The 22,219-nt window shown below is 49.7% G+C and overlaps 1 protein-coding gene across 7 annotated transcripts in view; it reads left to right on the top strand.

The window, feature by feature from the left end:
• The window catches only part of NRAP (nebulin related anchoring protein), a 71,619-nt gene that overhangs the window by 46,267 nt on the left and 3,133 nt on the right, over positions 1-22,219 (top strand). For all 7 annotated transcript variants that reach the window (XM_054508396.2, XM_045878864.3, XM_045878865.3 and 4 more), the window contains 13 exons: positions 243-347; positions 1,052-1,159; positions 1,707-1,820; positions 3,521-3,718; positions 5,397-5,501; positions 6,638-6,736; positions 8,629-8,733; positions 9,084-9,191; positions 10,067-10,378; positions 15,974-16,078; positions 16,861-16,959; positions 18,494-18,598; positions 21,905-22,012. In XM_054508396.2, the coding sequence (XP_054364371.1) occupies positions 243-347; positions 1,052-1,159; positions 1,707-1,820; positions 3,521-3,718; positions 5,397-5,501; positions 6,638-6,736; positions 8,629-8,733; positions 9,084-9,191; positions 10,067-10,378; positions 15,974-16,078; positions 16,861-16,959; positions 18,494-18,598; positions 21,905-22,012 (1,671 nt within the window). The remainder of the gene's footprint in view (positions 1-242; positions 348-1,051; positions 1,160-1,706; positions 1,821-3,520; positions 3,719-5,396; positions 5,502-6,637; positions 6,737-8,628; positions 8,734-9,083; positions 9,192-10,066; positions 10,379-15,973; positions 16,079-16,860; positions 16,960-18,493; positions 18,599-21,904; positions 22,013-22,219) is intronic.

The following is a 22,219-nucleotide window of genomic DNA, read 5'->3' as shown; positions in this document are numbered from 1 at the left end:
TACAAATGGAGAGTGTTCACTGAGAGGCAAGTTTCAGCCTGCCATGTTCTGAGCTGGAGGGCTCAGGAGGGGATGAAGTACGCGTCACTGTGCTGGCTGTGAGATCTCGGTAGAGGTACCCAGCATCCTGTCTCTAGGGGGAGGGGGCAGCCGCCCCACCTTTGTCCCCGGGAGTGCGACTTGGCTGATGGCTGCGTGGAGGAGCCTCCTGGGTTTAATACAAAACCTCTCTTCGTCCACAGAGGTTATACAGGGAACAAGGAGAAAACATAAAGCATCATTACACTCAGACAGCCGACCTCCCTGAAGTCCTGCTGGCCAAGCTGAATGCCATGAATATCAGTGAGGTGAGGCTGATGGAAGGGGCACTGGTTTTAATTACAGGAGATCAGGCGACCTGGACGGTGCACAACAGCCTGGACTCAGAAGGGCCTGGAGCCTAGTTTAATGCTCTGCTGTCACCATCTTGAAATTTGTCATAGTTTTGAACAAGGGTCCCCACATTTTCATTGGCACGGAGCTCTGCAGAATAGGTAGGCCGTCCTGCAGAAGAGTGAAGCTCATTTACAAGAAGGAGACTGGGAAAACTGTCTTAGTACAAAGGGCATTTGTACCGAGGGACTGAAATACGGGAGCATCAGAATATAGGCAACTGTATCCAGCGGCTTCCCTCCTGTGAATTTGATCAGCAACCACCCCCCTGGCCTTTCCTGTTCTTTGACAGAGACAGTTGAGTTTTGTAAATGTTACATAAAGAACTCTGCACACTCAGCCTTCTACCTGCTGCTTCCACTCAGCTTGCTGTTCAGAGAAATCTGGGTCTGACTCCAAAGAGTACCCCCCGAAAGGCTCTCCCTCCCATGGGTGGACACGAGGCAGGATCCAACTCTTAGTGTTTGCTAAGACATGGTGATATCGAACTCCACCTGGGTGGGGGCGGGGGCGGGGTGGGAGAAAACCCAACAACAAAGCAGATCCCCATTTGGGTAATGAGAATTTCAGAACCACCAGATCACATGAAGGTCTTTATTTGTTCACATCTTCTCAACAGACACGTTATAAGGAATCCTGGAGCAAACTTCGGGATGGGGGCTATAAGCTGAGATTGGATGCCATTCCATTCCAGGCAGCAAAGGCTTCTGGTGAAATCATAAGTGATGTGAGCATCCACCTCCATTACTGTGTCAATGTTTAATACTAACCAATTTTTTACTCCTTTTGCCCCTCACCCCTGCCTTCTTTTGCCTGTGGATACTATCCTCTGCTTTCCCAAATGACTGTGTTAGGGCAATCGGATAACGACCAGCGAGAAAGAACAATCCAGACAACAACAAAAAAAAATCCCCGAGCCCGGGTACAAAGCCCAATGCCGGACTGTAACTCCGGACCCTGGGCAGATGAAATGCACCCTCCACCAGGCGCTTTCCTAAAGCAAGTCCGCGGGCAGAGACTGTTAACAATGCACCCACCTTCCTCCAGCGTGGGCCTCCCAAGTGCTAACGCGTCCTGCCACTTCATATCCAGCCCTTTAGTCATTGGGAGTCTTGCATATGAAAGAATAGGCCTTTTGACGACTCCCGCGTGTTTTCTTTTAACTCACCTAGTCACTGTCAAAAGAACAAAACATTTTCGCCCAATACCCACCTCTCCCATTCCGTGTCCCTTGTCCCCGAGCTGTTACTCTCTTCCGCTCTCTTTCCCTTTAGTACAAATACAAAGAGGCATTTGAGAAAATGAAAGGGCAGATGCTTGGCTCCCGGAGCTTGGAAGACGATCTCAGCCTTGCACATTCAGTGTATGCGAACTCTCTGCAGAGCGAAGTAAGTGGGAGAAAATGCGGTAGAGCTGGGCCCCCCACCCCGCCCTCTGCCTAATGATGCCCAGCCAGCTTATGTCCTTGGTCCTTCTGGTTGTGGTCACTGGTCCTGTCCTGACTGACTCTGTGTCGTTGTTAGGTCACTTGGCTCCTCTGGGCTTCAGCCTCTTCCTCCATTAAGAGAGAGTTTGAGCTAGTTGGCCTCTTAGCTCCCTTCGGGGTTGGGCATTCTATGATTTGACTAGTGGCCACAAATGGGGGCCTGTGGGTTAGATCTGCACAGCAGAGGTGCTCTGTTTGGTCTGTAGAGCGCATTAATTGCAAACCTTTAAAAACGGAAATTTTCACGTAAAAGTTTTAGACTTCTGGCCAGAAGCTGGGCCTGGATCCCTCAAGGCTAGAGTTGAAGTGGACTGCTGAGAGTCCACTGAGAAGGAATCTATGCTCCCCTGGTCATGCAGCCACCCTCCTCCCCCACTTCCTGCTTTACCTCCTGGTGCTACTTGTCTGGCCCCGGAACCATCTGAGTTTGCAGCCCTTGAGTTCGACCCCCTGGATGTTGGCACAAGCATGTACACATTGTCCCCTGGCACACAAGTGAGTTGACTGATGGTGGTGGTAAAACCTAGTATGTGTGCACTGTGTCACAGAGGACTAAGCACTTTTACACACTGCATCTCACTTGACCGTTGAACTATCTCTAGGAACGTCATTGTCTTATCCAGCCTGGTTTGCTGGTAAGAAAGCCTAGACTCTGAGTGCTTCAGTCCCTTGTCTAAGCTCAGCTAGAAAAGTGGACATGGAGCCAGCCCTCCATTTCATGCTCTTTCCACAGCTTCACACGTTCTCTGCCATCTTGTTCTCTGCCTCAGTTTCCCCATTTCTAACATCCCCCCCCCCTTCTATGCTGGGGTGCTGACCTGAGTGTGGGGTTGGACATGAATTGTCCTTGGCTTTATGCTGGGTGTCAGGGGAGGATTCATGGAGATGGGAGCAGGAGGTTAGGGAGGGGTGGCTGGAGCTTTGGGAAGGATGGAGTAGGTGGTGATTATGCATCGGAGTTCCAAGAAAGCCCAGACTGAACTTTGCCGACCTTCCAACAGCTTCTCTGTGCACTGCAGTGGAGTTTGTGGTCTGGAATGGGCCTTTCTTTTCTTCCCTCAGCATGCATGTTGGGCTCCTGGGAACACCCATCCCTCAGAACTGGCCCCACTGCTGCTGGCCTCCAGATTTCTTAGGAGGTCATCTGATGCTTTGAAGAAGCTCTTCATAAACTCACCCGAGTAGAATCCCCGGTGTCTAAAATCTGAACTTGAGAGGGTGATGGGGAGAAACTCTGGTGGGCAGGGCATAGGTTAGCCATGTAGCTTCTGGTCTCTGGAAAATGAGAAGATCTAAAGACTCGAGCAAGGGCATCACTGGCATTATGTCTGTCTCTTGAACTTCTGTGTTATCCCTAACTGGGGAGGCATGGGCCATGATCATCCGAATCATGATGACCTCCAGGAGCTGGGGGTGGTGAGTGTCGGGCCCAGGAGATAAGTCCTGCTTCTGAAGCCAGTCCCTGCAGGAAGGGAGCCCTGGACCCGCCAGGAACGTCTCCCCGGCTTACCTGGGACAATTGTATCACTGCTGCCCCCCCTGATGGCCCCTGTGCAAATGGTGGCTTTGAAATAGCCGCTGTTGATCTGTCTGCCCCTCTAGGTGAATTACAAGAAAGGCTTTGAACTCTCAAAGGCACACTTCCATCTGCCGTTGGACATGGTAACCCTGGTGCATGCCAAGAAGGCTCAGAGCCTGGCCAGCGACCAAGACTACAGACACCCGCTTCCCCAGTACACTTCCTTGGCTGAGGACCTGAGGCTCAGCTGCGCCAAGAAAGCTCATAAGTTGCAGAGCGAGGTAAGGAGACCCGGCCTCTCTCTCGGGGCTCTGTCAGCTCAGGTTTGACCATGCGGCAGGGACCTGCAAGCTCCTGTTGGCGCCGTGGGGGGCTCTGGAGGTGAGAAATCCTAAACCCGGGTTTTCTTCAGAAGCCCTGCCCGGTGTTCCTGCCCAGCACGATTATACAGATCTAACAACAGCAGGAAACGTTTACTGTTTCTAAGCATTACGTTTTCATGCATGATCTCATTTAAACCTCAAAAGAACCCTATGTCAATAGTCTTTACCCTATTTTATGGAGACATTACAGTGAGGCTCAAAGAAGGAAAATACGTAGCTTGCCCGAGATCACAACTATCAGTGAGAAAGGGGGGCTGACACTTGAACTTAGACCGTGTCTGATCACGATGCCTTCAGTTCACAGTTTTGCATGTTCAAGATTTGCCAGTGGCTTTGCCTCTGGCCTCAGGTTGGACTGGGGGTTCTTTATGGTGCTTTGTACATTGCCGGGCTGCCCATTTTCTGCAGTAGGCTATGTATGCTCTGTTCGAAGAGGGTGGGGTCAGAGTGGACCCACTTAAAGCAGAAGAGAGTGTCCAGAGGAGGGCAGGACATCGGGCCCCAGAGATCCTTCCTGGGTCCCCACAAGGAGTTTTGGAGGCCTTGATGGGCCTCCCACGTGCATTTTGAGCTCATGCCGCCCATTTGCTGAAGCAGGTGGCCCGGGAGTGTTGGGAAGCATTGAGGATTTCCTTACTCCCGAAGAGAGCCTGGATGTCTCCCTTTAACAGGCAGCGGTGTCCTGTTCGGTACTCCCCTTTTTTCCCAGCTTGCTGGGTTTCTGTGCAATGGGGTTTGCAACTAAGGGGCCGGGATTGGAGGGCAAAACACTGACAAAGCCTGTTTCCTGGTCTGACGGGGCCTGGAAGCAGAGGGGTGCTCAGATCTGGGTTTCTGTCGTCTGTTTGAATCTGCTGCCTGTGCACAGTGTTTACTGGATGACATGAACTGTCAGGAGCCCCAGAGCAGCTGCAGGAACGAGGGAGCTGCCACGCTCAGCTCCGGGCCCGTGTGTCGCCTGAGTGGAGCCCTCGCCTGCCCTGCCTCTCATCGTGATAGCAGTTGGAAGGCAGAATGCCCAGGGGGGCACGTTGGTGGCAGCAGGGGTGTGAATTTGGGGACCCTTTAAACTGTCAGCCCAAATCACTCAGGTACATGCACTCGCCCCTACCCGTGATAGACTCAGGCCTGTGCCAGATGATTCTGGGTTCATTTATTAGTTCTTTCTTAAGCCATGATTAATTAACGTTACCCTCTGCTGCTGGGTTTTGTTTTAGAAGACCTATTAAACCATCATTTCCACATTTGCCCCAAGACAACTGACTTCCTAACCACAATCCGCTCCAGCGTTTATTTTCTGAGAGCCCACGTTAAGATAAAAACCCACCTCTCATCCCTCTGCAGCTCCTGAGACAAGTGACAGCAGAAAATCTTTTGTCCTGACCTACGTTTTTGTTCCCCCAATGAACATTTACTGAGAGGCGCTGTGTGTGCGCTGAGGATGATCTCTCTGCAGAGACTTGGCTTGGCCTTGCGTTCTAATTATGATGTTGTCCTGCCGTGTGTCCTCAGGCGTCTCTTTGCTTCCTTGTCCTGTGAGTTTGGCTTTTCTGATGCCTTGTGTTGTTTCTCACAGAATCTGTACCGGTCAGACCTGAACTTTATGCGAGGCGTTCCCTGCATCATTCCGGGCACTTTGGAGATTGAAGGGAGAAAGAAAGCGTCTGAACTCATCAGTGAGGTAACCGGGGACCCTGGACGGATGGGTGATGGGTGTTAGCCTATTTCCACAGCAGAAGTACCTCCCAGCACTCAGCTTGCCGCTCACTGCTAGAGCGAGCTAGATGTTCAACTTAACAATGGCGACTCACGGCATTACCTCTTGCCGGGCCCTTCTTACTAGATTCTCCATTCAGATCGGATGCCATTTAAGGCAGCTTTGCAGATACCAAGCCGGTTCTTCTGTGAACCCATAAGAATTATTCATTGGCTCGTAAGATCTGCTTTCCTAGGGTACAGTGACAAGAAGGCAGGCCTTGGAGATCAACAGATGGGGAGACTGAAATTCTAGGCCAGCACTCATTTGCTGTGTGACCTCCAGCCTGTCACCTGCCCTCTCTGAGTCTCAACTTCTTAATCAGTCAAATGGGGGTGCTCCTACCTCTCTCATTTAGTTTTTAAGGGATTGACATGAATAATCTAAGCAACCGTGCTTCTCTGGTGGCTGGGAAATGATTGTTATAAGCTTGGTGATAATTTCATGGTAAAAATACAGAAGTCTAGGATTCTAAGCTCTTTGAACGCCTGAGGAAACTTACTTACACCTGCAAGGGCTCTGGGACTTCCACTCGCTGTAGATGCAAGGACAGGAGGGCATGATGGAAGGCACTGGAAGTATCAGGTGGGCTCACACATTGATTAGGTGCTCTGAGAAAACAGGACTGGCCTCACCGTGGGAGTTTAGATTGAACTTTGTGCTTTCCTTTTCCAGTGAAATCTCAAAAGAGAGTGGTTTCTGAACCTGGTGGTGCCTCAGAATCCTCTCTGGAACTTTAAAAAAACACAGAGGCCTGGGCCCACGGACAGTTGACTGAATCCTGGTCTCCAGGGTGGGATGCAGGCATTATGTATTTTTTTAAGCTGCGCAGTTGTTTCTGGGATACCCCCAAAGCTGAGGACCTCTGGGTCTCCCTTGAGCAAAGGTCGGGAGCAAAACGTGGATTTCAATAGTCACATTCACAGAGGCCGCAAGAGCAGGTGTCAGACTGGGTTCTGGGGGATGGACTAGCAGCTGCGAAGTGAGGTTTTATAACTAGCACTTATAGAGCTTGTTCTGCTTCTGGTTTTATGCCTTATGAAGTCGTCTTCTTCCCTCAGAGTAAATACCGTCAGCATCCCCAGTCATTCAAGTACACAGCGGTGACAGACACTCCCAGCCTCCTTCATGCAAAACTCAGCAACCAGATTACCAATGAGGTAAAATTGGATGGCTTTGGAATGGGCTTTTAAAAAACTGCTAGATTGTTCAAAATATGCTCGAATATTTGTGGGATTGGGGCTGGGGAAAAACACAAGTGTTTACATGGAATTCTGGAAAGAAAAGAACGTCCTATATGGAATGTAAACATTTTCCAGAAGGAAGGAAGTCCTAGTTGGAAATCAGGTTTAGTCTCTAGTCCCACGGACAGTCACAGACCAGCAGCACAAGTATCCAAACCTCGGGCCCCACCCCAGACCCACTGAATCCACAAGGTCATTGAGCAGGATCCTCACAGGTTTCCTCTGCGTGTTGAAGTTGAGAAGTACTGATCCGTCGTTCATCTGTTCCTTCTAGGTGCACACTGGCTAACTGCATTTATACGGTCGTTCTGATGATTAGTAGAGGGAGGATGTGTAGTTACCCAGGGGTGGTTATGTAGTGTGGTGTTTGTCAGCCTTCTGGAATTTCTGCCTCCTCCCCTCACCTGCTGTTTGCTCACTTCATTTAATCATCTCTAGCGAAGGGGCATAGAGGGGAAGGAATCTCATGACATCAGCCCCTTTGGTTCTACTTTTTAGTGGCTCTCTTGCAAATTTGAAATAGAAATTGAGCTTGGCAGAGAATTAAATTTGGCATCGTCCTTAGTTTTAAACATTCTACTTCTGACTCTTTTAGAAGTCAGTTGAGATTTGGCTATTTATACAGTGAGGTTCCACTCTCACCGTCAAAAAGTAAGACACAGCAACTTGGGATAAGAATGCTCCCACGGGCTTGTGTAGCGATGTTCTCAATTTTAAATTCCTCTGGAGCCTCTCCTGCCTGCTGTGTGAGCCGGATGCTGTGGGGTAACAGTGCCTTTCATGGTGGCCTCTGGCCTTGGAGAACTCACCAGCCACAGACCCATTTCTGATCATGAGAACAGGTGTTTCCAGAACTGGCTGAGGCCTCAACACTGGCATGAGTTCATTCATGGGAGGAGCCGGGGCTTTAGTAAAGGGTGCAGAACAGGGCTTGGGAGCCTCTTTTCTACCAACCAGAGCTTCTCCTAAATTTCCCAGATCTTAGTATTTGTTGTCTATATACCACATCCTCAAGGGAAAAGCCTACAATGAGAAGAACCTTAATGACGTTCCTAAATGTGCTTGCTTTCCTTGGCCTATTGTTGAGTAAAGTGTAGAGGAGGGAGAAAAAAAGAACACCTTTTTCTTTACCCATCTTAGGTTCTCAGTGGGGAATCTGTCACCAAAGACAGATTAACAAAACAAAAGCATATGAGTTTATTTAATATGAGTTTTACATGATATGGGAACCTACATAAGGAGACGAAGACCAGAAGAAATGGTTAAACATGAACGTTTTTGTACGAGGTTTGATGAAGAGTAGAAAGTCATGGGAAGATGTGATAGACCTAAGAACAGGGGTGCACTTAGCAAGGTCTGTTCCCTCAGCTTCCTCTCAGCAGCCCTTGGTCTTCGGCGATAAGGATGCTCATTTCCTCTGGGTGTAGGGAGGGCACCTCTCATAGGAGGCTCTTATGACCTGCGTCAGGAGAGGAGAGGAGGAAGAGTTCTTCTAACACCTGCTGCGTCTCACATTCCTTCAGCTTAAAGGACTCAGGACGCCAAGGTGCCATATTTTGGGGTAACCTGTCCTGAGCCCCGTCAAAAGCAACTTGCAATTCCTTACATATTCCTTTTATATCACTCAATTTGACCCATGAAAGACTGTCTTTATTGAGAGAAAGATCTTCCCCAAGGCAGAAGGTGTACCCACGACACGGCGAGGGGCCTTCCGCAAACCCACTTCCCACTTGCAAATGAGGGACCTCCAGCATTGCAGAAACACACAGCGTTGTCTCCTTGTTTGTTCTTTCTTCTCTTTTACCCAGCGCCTCTATAAAGCAGCCGGAGAGGATGAGATGCACCAGTACACAGTGACCCTGGGGCTGCCCGAGTTTGTCCGAGCGAAAACAAATGCAGTCAATCTGAGTGACGTAAGCCTTTCTTGTTGCTGAGGCTCAGACAGGCTCCAAAGCTGCGTATATCTGTGGCTGTGATGGGACCTCCCACTGACCCTTCTGGGGTTCCCAGAAACTTAAAAAAAAAAATGTCTTTTCGATGCTCTCGGTAAATATGCCTTTTCCCAAGTGTGTAGTGTCCAAATGCGTCAGCACGCACTACAGCGTATGGGCTGATGAGATTGTCTTTGCAAAAGAGAGAGCTTTTGCTCATCAGAAATTGATTCTGGAACCCTGTACTACAAATGAAAGGGTAGCCTTTGTTCGCCGATTCATGTAATTTTTTTTTTTTTTTTAAAGAAGATCTACATGTGTTCCTACTGCAGGCAAAATACCAGGAGTCTTGGCGTAATCTCCGTGCTCAAGGCTACAAGCTGACAATAGACGCTCTCCCCTTCCAGGCTGCTCGCATCTCTGGAGATATAGCCAGTGATGTGAGTTGAATGATATGACCTTCCATCTTGCCTAATTTCTGTTAACTTCATGTAAAACAATGTCTATGGCTGATTTTCCTGAATTAAAGCAAATCTATCACCCTGTGAGACAGGATGTCACCTGCAGAATATATTAGTTAGAAATGAGATTCTTTGACAGAGGGAGGGAAAGAAAGGCTCTGTTAATCAGAGGCTAAATTCAGGCAAAGGTCTCCAGCAGGAAAGAGACGACGATTTCTTTCTAATTGCAGTGTCTGGGCCACAATCCCCACCTCCCCCTCCCTCCGCCGGTAACACGTGCACTGCCCAGCTTCACCTGGAATTCGAAAGAGAACTCGCTATAGAAATCGTAACCCAGCCCTAACACAGCTCCCTCTTGGCTCTCTGTAGTCTCACACATGGGTGTGAGGATTTGCTAGCTGTGTTTCAGCCACTCTGTTGATAGCGTCATAGCTTTGGGACATGAAGGTGACTTTCTCTTTCCCACAAACAAATCACAGAAAATGTGGACTTCAAATAAATGGATCCTGTCTTTTGGGTTTCATGTTTTGCCAAGTACGCATGGTTAAAGCACAAGTTTCTCTTTTACCTTTTTTGATAAATTCCTTTTGGCCATAGGACATGTTAAGGGGAGTGGGCCCCTTCTTTGGTTCTGAGGATCTGGTTTTAATTAGATAGGAAGAATGGAGCAATGTTTTAATTGTTCATCCCCCAGGGAGGAAGCATGCTCTCAGGCCAACCTCGCTGTGGTTTTTCTTATAATCATCACCTCCTTGAGTAAGAACAGGTGACTTTTCTAGGGTCTGCAGTGAAAACGCACAGGTGGAATTTAAGCAGGCTGAACGCCGGCCCCTGACGGTGGTCCTCCCTTGCAGTTTCTCTACAGACATGACTTTGTGAAGGAGCGGGGCAGGCTGATCGGGGCCCGGAGCGTAAGCGACGACCCCCGGCTTCAGCACTGCTGGCAGGTGGGTCAGCTGCAGAGCGAGCTTCAGTACAGGCGGAGGGCGGCCAGCAGCCATGCCCAGTGCCACCTGCCCTTGGACATGGTGCATCTGGTCCACGCCAGGAAGGCCCAGGCCCTCGCCAGCGACCATGACTACAGGACACGGTGCCACGAGTTCACGGCTCTGCCGGAGGACCTGAAGATGTCCTGGGCCAAGAGAGCTCATGCCCTGCAGAGTGAGGTAGGGGGCCTTTGGGCTGCACACTAGCCCCTGACCTTCCTCCTCCCACCAAGACTGGGTGTAAATCTCTGCTTCTTCCTTAGCCTTTCTGACACCCCCCCACCTCCCCAACCAAGACTTGCTGGGTCTCTATGTTAGGTCATCTAGGTTGGAATCAATCACCTAACAACTGTTTCTTGAGCACCTATTATGTACCAGGCACCATTACAGGCCCTGGGCAAACCACAGTCAACAAGAGTCAAAAAACTGCTGTGCTCATGGGGCTTCCACTACATGGGAGGCAGACAGAATGTGGAAGTAGGATATGTAGTATGTCCGATGGTGACACATGTTGTGGAGACAGACAAAGCATGGCAGTGGGGAGGTGTGAAGGTGTGTGTGGACCTGCACATGTGCAATCTTAAATTGGGGGTGGGGTCCGGGCAGTTGCCACTGAAAAGACATTTGAGCAAAGACCAAAGTTGATGAGGGAAGGGGAGAGCACTCCAGCCAACAGAATAGCAAATCCAAAGGCCAAGTCCCTGAGCTGGAGGAGCCTCAGCTTATTTGAGTGGGTGAGTGAGGAGGACGTGATCCGGAGTGGGGTCTGAGAGAGCTTGCGGGCTGGATGCTGTGCAGCAGGGTGAAGGTCATGACCAGAAAACAGTAGATCCAATCATGGCTGACGCTGACCGACTGTCATTACTGTCCCTCTTGCTATAATGCTATGAGGTGGGGACAGTGGTGACCCATCTTTTACAGACGAGGTCATGCAGGAGACACCCAGGCAGCACTGGTCCCAGAACCCACGATCTCACCCATCTTGCTTTTGGGAAGGGAGCTCAAGGCAGTGGAGTCATGCTTCCTACAACCCTGGTGTAGACACAGACTCAGAAGGGAGAGGTCCTCACCCAGGCAAGGGCACCAAGCAGGTTGGTGGGGAGCCCCTCCCACACATGCAGGAGTCAGTCCCATCCCCCTCCACTCCTCAGCTTCCTCTACCCGGACGTGCTAACTACGACAGTGTGGGCGTGGTCAGCACGTATGAAGCACGTGCTGTGCGCCGTCGCTGTGCCACGAGGTCTTGCACACATTGTCTCTGCAGGCCTCCGAGCAGCCCCACGAGGAAGGAACTCTCACTTTAGAGCACAGCCCATGGGACTGTTGTCACATTAACCCTTCCCATCTGTATCGGGGTTTCTCAGCTCCAGCGCCCTGGATGTCCGGGGCTGGACCCGCCCTGTGCCTTGCAAGCCTCCCTGGCCTCTACCCAGGAGATGCCAATGGTGCCGCCCTCCCCCGGGGCGACCATCAAAATGTCTCTAAATGTGGCCATATGTACCTGGGGGACAGCATTGCACCCAGCTGGCAGTTGAGGACTGGTCTACATGAAGCACCCAGCGTGGTGCGTGGTCCATAGAAACATGCCAGTAAGAGTTGGCTATTTGGATTGTTCTCTACACCAAGCCTGTCGATTCTGGTTGTCTTGAGGGCGGCGACTGCTCTTAGGTTGAATTATATGGCACAGGCAGAATATTATAAACACATAAGTTGGGGTTCCTTATGAGTCAGTGTGGTCGTGGTTTAATGATCACCTAATTATTCATCACAATTTGCTGGAAGAACAACATCACAGGGTTCACGAGTAAGTCGAGTGTGGAGCAGGGGGACCTCATTGGGCCCCATACAGAGGATGTAGTTACCAAGGTGCTCGCCCTTGTTCCACTGGAAAGGCCTTCCATTTGCTAGATGGCCAGCCTGCCACCTGCAAGAATAGCTCATGGCCTGACCCTCTGGTCAGAGGGCTGTTCCTGGGAGGGGAAGGGGGAAAGAAACCTCTGGGGTGGGGCAGACCCCAGAGCAAGATACACAGGTCATCTGGAAGAGGCGAGGGGGAGCTGGGCCAGGAGCCCGAAGATGTTCTTTGGAAGCCCCACTTTGTCACATACTGGGTGTGTGTCCTCGAGCTGTCCCTTCACTTTCTAGGCCTCCATCCATCCAACAGAAGAGCAAAGAGGGTTGATTTGATTGGTGACCTCAGATTTCAGCGTTTGTGGATAGATGTTTATAAGATGGTGCTGTCAATATATTATCAGGTTTTTTTTTTTTTACTAAGTGAGGGAATAAAAACTAAATACTACCTCAAGCTACCATTTATATCACAGTTTTTTTTTTTTTTTCTGAAAAGAAAGCATATTTTAGCACTAAAACAAGTAGGAAGAACAATCTAAAAAGAAGAGGACTTTCTAAGAAATGGTGGTTGGCACTCTGAAATGGACATTTTATGGGATAGGATATGTATTAATATTTTGAATGCTGAGAAACTGTTGCTTAATTTTTTAAATCACCATATTGTGCTTCATGCATTGCTTTATAGACTTGAAGTTTGTTAATTTGGGGGGTGTGGATTCCAAGATGCTATGAACAGAGGACGCCCCATAACGTCTGGCTGGTTCTGAGGCTTCAGTTTTCTTGTGGTTGTTATTAAAATCTAATTTCATGTGGTTATGTTGTATAGAAAAAGGAACAAAGGCTCCACGTGTGTTCACTCTATTCGGCAGAGGCTGTGGGAAATAGCACCCTTGGCCTGCAGCTGCTTCTCCCGCCCTCTCCTACCCAGGCCAGAAAGAAAGCTGTGGGTTGGGCTGGAGGAAGCCAAGAGGTGCTCACCCCTAGGGCAAAGGTCTCAAGCTGTGATCGCTCAAGCCATGCATGGGTTGTGCTTGCCTCTGGGACATATCTGAGACACAACACTCTGCCCAGGAATGCTCTACCGTGAATGGCCATGATCTTGCACAGGGGCTGTGGGGAGTCCTGAAAAGCACCTGCAGGGACTGTCAAGGGGACAGCCCTGACCCCACATTTTACAGCTGCATGACCTTGGGTAGACTCCGTAAGCTCTCTGAGCCTCCGTTTCCCCATCAGAAACAAGAACAATAACAATAGCTATTAATGTATGGAATGTTTATTCTGGACCAGGCATTTGCTTCAATATTTTGCACCAACTATCTCATTTAGTATCTAGGTACATACTGACATGACTCCCAGTTTTATAGATGTGGCGACTAAAGCACCTATGATCTTTTTTTAAAAAAATATTTTATTTTCTTTATTTGAGAGAGTGAGAGTGAGAGCACAAGAAGGGGTAGGGTCAGAGGGAGGAGCAGACTCCCTGCTGAGCAGGGAGCCCGTTGCAGGACTCGATCCCAGGACTCAGGGATCATGACCTGAGCCAAAGGTAGTCGCTTAACCAACTGAGCCACCCAGGCGCCCTTAAAGCACCTATGATCTTAAGTAACTTGCCCAGGGTCACAGGCTGGCGGGGAAATGACTTGCTCTAGACCCCACCGCAAGTCAGAGGCGAAGCTGGGCTCTGGTCTCTGGACTCCTGGTTTGGTGCTCTTTGGCTCCCCCCGGTGGCTGGATTAGGAACCCAGGTGCTCTGGCTCCTAAGGGTTCTCTTAAGGACCGTCTGTCTGGTACACCCAGAGGACAGCTGCCCATGGCTCTTCAGAGAATCTGAACAGTCCCTTGAACACCACCATTGTTCTGCAGACAGGTATAGGAACCCCGCCTTTGCAGCGTGGCGTGAACCCTGCATGAGATGAGTCTAAAGCAAACCACACCCTCTGCAAGAGGGCGATTATAAAGATTCTCATTAATAGGACAAATATACCTCCTCCCCTGGTCTCCTCTGGGTCCAGTTGTTGACACTGGTGGAAATTGGGGGCCCAAACCTGCAGCCTGTACTCCAAAACAGGGGTGCCAGGAAACCCCACGTATGAATCTGAAGGTGGCCTCCAGGTCGTAATCCGTGCAAGGGAAAGCAACAAGACTGCCATCTGGGGAAGCCAGGTGCGGTTGGGCAGCACGAGAGGTCTCTTATTATCTTAGAATCCTTCTTCAAAACCATCTTTGGGTAGCTGATCTTCTCGGCTCCCCTCCTCTCTCCCCCTCTTTCATCATGAAGTCCGGGGCAGGTGTGTTGTTTTTAGGGTCTGCGTGAATAGTCAAGCCTGGCCTGGGAGCTGAAATATCAAGAGACAATCCATTTATAAGAGAGTCTGAGGCCCAGTCAGATCTTTGGGGAACCTGCATCTTGCTTTCTGACTTCCCTGCGATTGTACTGTTCAGCTCAACAAAAGGCAAGTTGAAAGAGTGCTCCCCACTTCATCTTGCGTATGAAAGGAGCAAGGCCCGGCTGTGAAGAGGCCCTGTAGGATTATTCTCTCTAACTTAGAAATTTATCCAATTTTCTCTGTTCTTTATCAGAGTGGAAGGCAAAAGCTTTGCCGGTGTAGACCGAAAGATCGCGGCATACAAAGCAATCTTACTGACATGGGGTTTTGAAACCTGCTCCTGAACCTGAGTGACGCCTCCCTTCACCAGTCGGAAGGCAGAGTGGAATTTGCACAGGGGCATTAACCAGCAGACAGTAGATCAGAAACGGACCCTCTTTGAGGCCAGCTGTGAGGGACGCTGTGAATCCTGAAATGAAAGGAAACTAAAAAGGCCAGAAGACTGGTTTCTGGAGTGATATTTTGCGTTACAGCAGAGCTTATATCTAAATTAGAGAAACGCTATCAACTTCGTTTAGATCCAGATTTTAGATTTCCTTAGCGAGTCCTTTTCCACCCTTAAAAATGCCTCATTTCCATAAAGAGAAGAAGAAAAGCATTCCTGTGACTGTCTCGTCCTAGGTAATGGTGGGCAGATCGTGGAATGGTAATAAGATTTAACGTTTTAGGAGACTCCTAATCAGACCCATTGTCCTACTCACTGCTTAGGATTTTCTCCCAGGAATGCTGCTCCAGTTCTCATCTTCTGAGTCCTTAAAATGAAGAAAATGCATAAGGCCCAGCCCATCTTTGTGATATAAGCAAATCCTGAGCCAACAGTGGGAAGGGGAGGTAAATCCAGGCACAAAAAAGTTAAAATGGCTCACATGCTGTAGGCTGGTTGTATCTAAGTGTGTGTGGTTCTTAGAGTCCTGCTGACATTGTCTCTGCCCCCTTGCTCCCACCCCACACCCCCCGCCACCAGACAAAACCAGATCCAACGCATGAAGTGACCTTTGCTCCCAAGGCCTCTCAGGTGTTCTCATGAGAACAGAAGGGTTGTCATGACCTTCAGCTATTACAGAGAGAAACTGAGTCACATTTTGGTGAAGCAATTTGCTCTGAGCCCCAGCCAGTCTGACCCAGAACTCTGGGCCCTTTGATCACCTGAAGGTGGGTAAAACTGTTCTATTTAGGCAGGCAGGCAGGTAGTCGCCTCACTGCCAGAAGGAAACAGAATAATCCAGGCTGATGCCTGGGCTTGGGTGTAGATCTCCACTCTTTAAGCGATCGTGTGCCTCCATTACCTTGGCTTCTAACCCTGCCCATTCACAGGTGGGGCCTGCTTGGATCTTCTGCACGATCCATTATTTAATTCCTGGCGGAGTGCACAAATTCACACAGTTCGACTTAACGATATGCACAGTGCTCTCCAAATGAAGACGATGACGTGTTACGGTGAAGATGAATACAAATGCTATTACAAATCAAGCACCTTGAAATAACCCGACAGTCACTGGCACTCTGTTGGTAAAAAACAATGATCTTCTTTCCACAGTTTCGTTACAAGTCAGACCTGATGGGCATGAAGGGGACAGGATGGCAGACACTGAGCTCCCCACAGCTGGAGAGTGCAAAGAAGGCTGGAGAACTCATCAGCGAGGTACCACTCACCCAACTCTGTCATAAATGCAACCTGGTATTTATTTCCTCCTGAAGAGGGAAACTGCTTATGGGATGGAAACCCCAAGAGGGCCCCATGGCCACTGGACCCCCACCATTTTTCCTGGTCTTTTGCAACCCAGTCATAAGACAAAACAAGATTTCCCTCCAAATGAGTTCACTTGCTGGGGAGTTAAAGTCATGTTCCAGACTGGGCAATGAGAGACAGATGATGCACTAGAAGATTCTCAGTTGGCACATCAGGTCGTTATGAGCTAAGCTGGCCCATTGTTTTCTTGGGGGCAGAATTTTGCCATCCACCTACAGAGTTTACGCAGAGTGTCCAGTGTCTGGGGTTTTCTGATTTCAGATGGCATTACACATTGCAGAGGGATGGTTACCTTTACCGAACTGCCCACCATATTGGTGGCCTGGAGATTCTGCCCTGGGGAAGAATCTCCTCCAGGGTGGTGCTGCCTTCTTCCATTTCTTAGTAGCCAGACTTACTTGGACAGGGTCTAAGGACATTGATGCTGAGTCCTTCCCTCTACTGAATTCCTTTATTGTGATATGCCTTGGAATAGTGCAGGCGAGTGAATATTTGTAAAATACTCCTTATCACAGAAGCAGCTCGGAGCCCTGTGAAGTACCCACCAAGAAGAGAGACTTGTTTTCCAGTAGTATCATTAGCACACCTGGTACTGAGTAGGTCGGGTGAAGCTGCATTCAGAAAAATGCACGGTATTCAGCTGTTTCGTGGGAATCTGTGTCTTTCTCTTACAGACCAAATACCGCAAGAAACCAGACAGTATCAAGTTCACCACAGTGGTTGACTCCCCAGACCTGGTTCATGCCAAGAACAGCTACATGCACTGCAATGAGGTGGGTATGTTTTCATCACCAACCCAGGGGTGGGTGCCCAGGAGTGGGTAGTGCTGCTCAGTACTCAGTGCTTAAGAGCACGAGCTTGGGTTAGATGCCTACTACCTGGGTGATTAAGGGCCAGTTACTTGCTCTCTCCTAACCTCCATTCCCTTATTTGAAAGGAGGGCAATGATAGTGCCATTTCATAAGATTAAGTGAGTTAAATGAGAATTAAATAAATAAATGTATGTGAAGCTTTTAGCAAGTATGGGGAATGTAGTAAGTCCTCAATTTATGGTTGGTTATTATGGTTTGGTTCATAATTATATTATGGTTTGATTCATAATTGTAACAATATTAATACTGCGTATTATTGATGATCTTTTACTAAACAGTAGATGAGATACATCTTAATTATTGATAGATGGTAATGGAATTAAAAGCTGAACATAACCCAGTTAGAAAAAAAAAAAGAACAGCTATATTAAAAGCTTTTTTCTGCTTCTACTCTCTCTGTATGATTTAGCCTCATTTCTTCTCTCTTATATTTATTTCGAAGTATAGGAAGTTAAATATTTTTTCTCTGACCTCGTCAAGGGATTTGATTTTGCACACACAGTGACAAAGCCGACCCCTGGTCATACAGAGTCCAAATATACCGACAGGTTCACGTTTGCGAAGCCCAAATTGAATTTGGAAAAGGATCAGAATATTCAATACTATATTTTCCTCTCTAAAAGTAGATGAGACTCCATCCCTTCCTAAAATTCTTTGCAACTCTTAGATCTCTGCTCTCAAAATAGCAACTAAGAGAAAGCTTGAGTTTTAAAATTGTGTCTTCCTGGGACCCAGGTAGACTCTGAAAACTTTAATTTTCTGAAAACATATGAAGTCCTTTTAGGGTTAAAAAAAAAGACTTATTAGCGGTTGTGTCTTTTTATTATTCCTATTCACATCAAGCAATAAGGGCATTAAGACATCTCGGTACTAGTAGAAAGCTTGAACAATGCTCAATTGCAAAGATTTTCCAAAGAGCCCCACACCTTATACTGTTTGTAAAACCACACAGGTGTGGCCAGCCGGGATGTTGGTTTGGGGCGCATTTGGAGCAGATCTTTTTTTTTTTTTTTAAAGATTCTATTTATTTATTTGAGAGAGAGAGAATGAGAGAGAGCACATGAGAGGGGGGAGGGTCAGAGGGAGAAGCAGACTCCCTGCCGAGCAGGGAGCCCGATGCGGGACTCGATCCAGGGACTCCAGGATCATGACCTGAGCCGAAGGCAGTCGCTTAACCAACTGAGCCACCCAGGAGCCCTGGAGCAGATCTTGATAAATATTTTAAACGGGGTCTCCTTACCACCAGCCAACCCTGCCTGACTCTGGGCATGTGGGCCCCCTCTGTCAGATGGTGGGTTCTGGAGGGATGCTCTCCGGGTTCAGGGCTGGGTTCTGCTCCCACGGCGGGCACCCGGTGGGGAGGGGCACCCTGCTTCTCACCATAACCTCAGCCAGCCCCCGTTCTGCATTTACCGGGGGCCTGTCTCCCCCACAGCGTCTGTACAGGTTGGGGGATGTGGAATCCCTGCACAGATACACACCGATCCCTGACCACCCCGATTTCGCCAGAGCCCGGCTCAACGCGCTGCATCTGAGTGACGTAAGTGAAGTGATGCTTTGTGTGGCGCGCACCTCCTGCAACTGTATCTACACCCAGACTGGACTGTATTTGTCGGGGGGAGAAAAGTCCCAGGAAGGAGGGCTTGAGACGAGAAGAACGCAGGGCCGAGAGTGAGACAGACCGCATGTGGGACTCTGAGCCACTTCCCTCGCTGGGCCTCAGTTTCCCCAACTGGAAAATGGGATGGAGCTGGGCGGACCAATGCCTGTGGTTCCTTCCGGCTTGAAAATTCTGTTTCTGGGCGTGATGGCCAAGACCGCAGTCAGGTGCTCCCCCCGCCCTGGCAGGTGTAGACACCTGCTCCGTTTCTTTCCTGGACACGTCTCCTCAGTCCCCAGAGCAGGGTGACTTTGGAGGCACGGTGGCACTTTCTCGCCGCACAATTGTCATCCACCGGGTACAAACACGAGCAGCTCCTTTGTGCGTGAGGCAGTGGCCTCCACACTTCTTTTTCCCTTAGATGTCTGCCCTTTGCGTGCATAACCAAGATGCTGTTTCCTAAACCCGGGCTTGTTGTTAGCGGGGGTTGGAGGCCCCTGGTTGTAATAGAATAGGCTGCCGCTCGGCCAGCAAAGCTGTGATCCAGGGATAACAGGTAGGCAGGCGGCAGAATCAAAAGCTGCTGTCAGATCAGAATCACACAGGCTGAGTGTGTCGGCCTGGGGCCGCGCGGGGCCTCCCAGAGTCCGGCCATTCTTCCCTCCCTGGCCTGGCCATTGTATCCTGGGGCTCCGTGCAGATCAGCAGCTGCTCCCGCGCACCCCAGAGGTGGCCGCCTCGCAGGGGTTGGCAAGAGGCGCCTTCTAGTTAGCGTGTGTATTAGTTTGTTGCGTTTGTAAAGCCCTGTGGGATCCCACGCAGTGAATGCGATGGTGCTTTGTAAATATGAGTTATTATGACCATTTGAGGCTTTTGAGGGATGTGCAGCGATAATTTTAGAAGAGCAGCTCGGGTGGGCTGACCTCCATCTGGGGGAAGCAGGACCTCCCCCTCAACAGAGCTGGGACAAAACATCCATCGTATTAGTGCTTCGAGGATGGGGTAAGGCCGGGCCTCCATGGGCCGTATGATTGGAGGCTCAGAGCCCTGAAGACTGGGGTAAAGCTGCCAGTCCATTTGGGGCCTGGCTGAAGGAGGACAGCCACCCCGGGCTGGTGACAGAGCATCTTTTGGCTCACGAGGGACGCCAGTCTGCAGAGTCCCAGAGCTGAAATTAGCCGCCGGGGCATGCGGATATGGAGAACTCATGAACCTCTTTTGAAAGAGCACTTCTTCGGGGGCGTGGAGAATGCACACAATTGGATCAAGTGCTCTGTGAGGAAGATGTGGAGGGAAAGTGACCTTCCTGGGCAAAGAAAGCCATTGAGATGTGTAAGGCAGCCGAAATAACTAAAAATCAAATGACTCTAATGTGTGAGGATGAGGACAAAACTGCACCCACTGTGATAAAGAAGAGGAACGCCCAGGGTTCCAAATCAAAGAGCCTACGGAATCTAAAGGCTCCCAGTGGCAAGGCAGAAACCTCAACAGAATAAAAAAAACTCAGGGAGGAAGTGATCACAATCAAGCAAATAGTATACAGGGAGAAGGAATGGGAGAAAGGGGAGCCGGCGCCTTGGAGAGAACCCCAATTTCAGCCACGCTCGCTAGGTGACCCTCCGTCGTAGAGGCTCGGAAGCTGGGGTGCATTGGACCCCAGAGTGGGGTGACATCGGAGTTTGGTGCTGAGGAAAGTTTGGCGCCCTTACCTAGCCCAGATCCAGTGTGGAGGCCCTTTGTAGGAAGGGGCCAACTGTCCCCTTCCCAGGGGATGCTAAGGGCTTGGACTCTATTTGCTGTATATACTGCTATTTGTGGGGCCACCATATCAGGGAGCGTAATGCTGAAGGTGATGGTTGCTCTGTCATTATCTGAATGTTTCTCCCCATATACCGATCCCTCTGTCCTGCCTGTTCCACTCGGTGGTGACCCAGTAAATGGAATCCTTGGGGCCATTTGTGACCCATCAATTAGGCCATTACTCCCAACGATTATTGACTCTGTATTTCTAGGCCCCTGAACACAGCAGGTATTTGGCTCGTGGTTGGTGGCATTGGATGTTGGAGTTGGAGGCAATGATGAAGGTGAAGGTGATGGATGGCAGTACGTAACAATGTGGAGCTCTGCCGTGCCTGACTCCTTCTCGTAGGCCCCTCTGCTTCCAGGCCCAGTTGCGCGGTGGTGCGAGGCACTTTGCTTTTTTATCTGCCATCCCTCCTTTGCTTAGTCCCCTCAATGCCCTGTAGAACGGGGCCTCGGCCATGACCTCTGTTTCCAAGTGACAAAAGCAAGGTTCTTCCGGGGCCTCCTGACCTGCTGTGGCTCTTGGAGTGAGTGAGCCGCCGACTCAGTCTGGGGCTGTCACTTTGTCGTCTGCTGCCGATGTGCCTCACCCGCTGTGTCCCTTCTCTGTGGCTGGATAAAGGACAGCCCTCCACTGGGATCTCCAGATGCCTCCTTTCATGGAGCCATTCCCTTATGCTGAAAAAAAAAAATATTAGCTACATGAAGGCCTGGGAGATTTTGATGCTCTCTCGGGTATGTGGGTCTACCTGAGGACCAAGAGGATGTGATTACAGACTCCTGGAGGCTGTGCGAGAACACCTTCAAAAGGGAAAAAATGAAAGAGGAAGATGTGAAATACATGGGTCAGGAACTCAGTCAGGTTCTTGGCAATCAATTTAATTCAGGTGAAGGCTCTTCCCTCCGTGTGGGCACCAGGGGTGTGCCTATGGGAGGCGGCTCGCTTCATAGTGCTGGTGTGACACAGCTTTAGAAGTAGCCGAGGGGCCCCCGGGGCGTCGTTGGAGCTAACAAATTCATGGGTGCCAGGACCCAAGGAAGAGTGCTCTCAGCATGAGGGAAGAAGCAGAGTTCTTGAACTTCAAGTTCTGGCATCTAGAAGCTGCAAACCCAAGGCACTGAAAGCGAATGCAAAGACAGGAAGGAGTGGGGGGGTGGCCGCTGGTCCCAACAGGATATAGCAAAGGAGCCAGACTCATAGACCACAGGCCCATCAGAGCAGGGTCTGATGCTCAGGCCAGGAGCTTAGAGCTGAGCCCTTCGTGGCCAGCCCCACCAGTCCCAGAGCTTGGGGAGGTCCTCGGGACAGATGTGGGGCCATGGCTCTGTCCTTGGACACCTGCAGGGCGGAGGGTATGTGTTCATTCCTGCTCAGAACTAACAACATGCCAGGTGTGGAGTTCTCACTCCCTGCTCACTCATTTCTCTGTTTTCCCCATCTAGAAAGCCTACAGAAACTCTTGGGAACAGACCCGGGCTGGCGGCTATGACTTCAGGCTGGATGCCATCCCATTCCAGACCGCCCGGGCGTCCAGGGAGATCGCCAGTGATGTAAGACCTCAGGCTCTCACTCCCTCTCTCACTTGTGGGTTTGACTGCTTTTCCCAGTTCTGTTGAAAAGCAAACCACCAGGAACCCAAACTGAACAAGTATTTCAAATGAAATTAAAAATAGGCCTTATTTTCTAGAACCTTAGCCAGAAATTTCAGATTGGGGAGGACACTCTTAAAAGTTGACATATGTGTACCTAGAAGTGAA

The sequence above is a fragment of the Mirounga angustirostris genome, unplaced genomic scaffold (genome assembly GCF_029215605.1).
Source record: "Mirounga angustirostris isolate CCGP_5_RB_7025 unplaced genomic scaffold, mMirAng1.0.hap1 SCAF_6, whole genome shotgun sequence".
Taxonomy (NCBI): Eukaryota; Metazoa; Chordata; class Mammalia; order Carnivora; family Phocidae; genus Mirounga; species Mirounga angustirostris.
The sequence above is the reverse complement of the archived record's forward strand: the minus strand, read 5'-3'. Positions and strand labels throughout refer to the sequence as shown.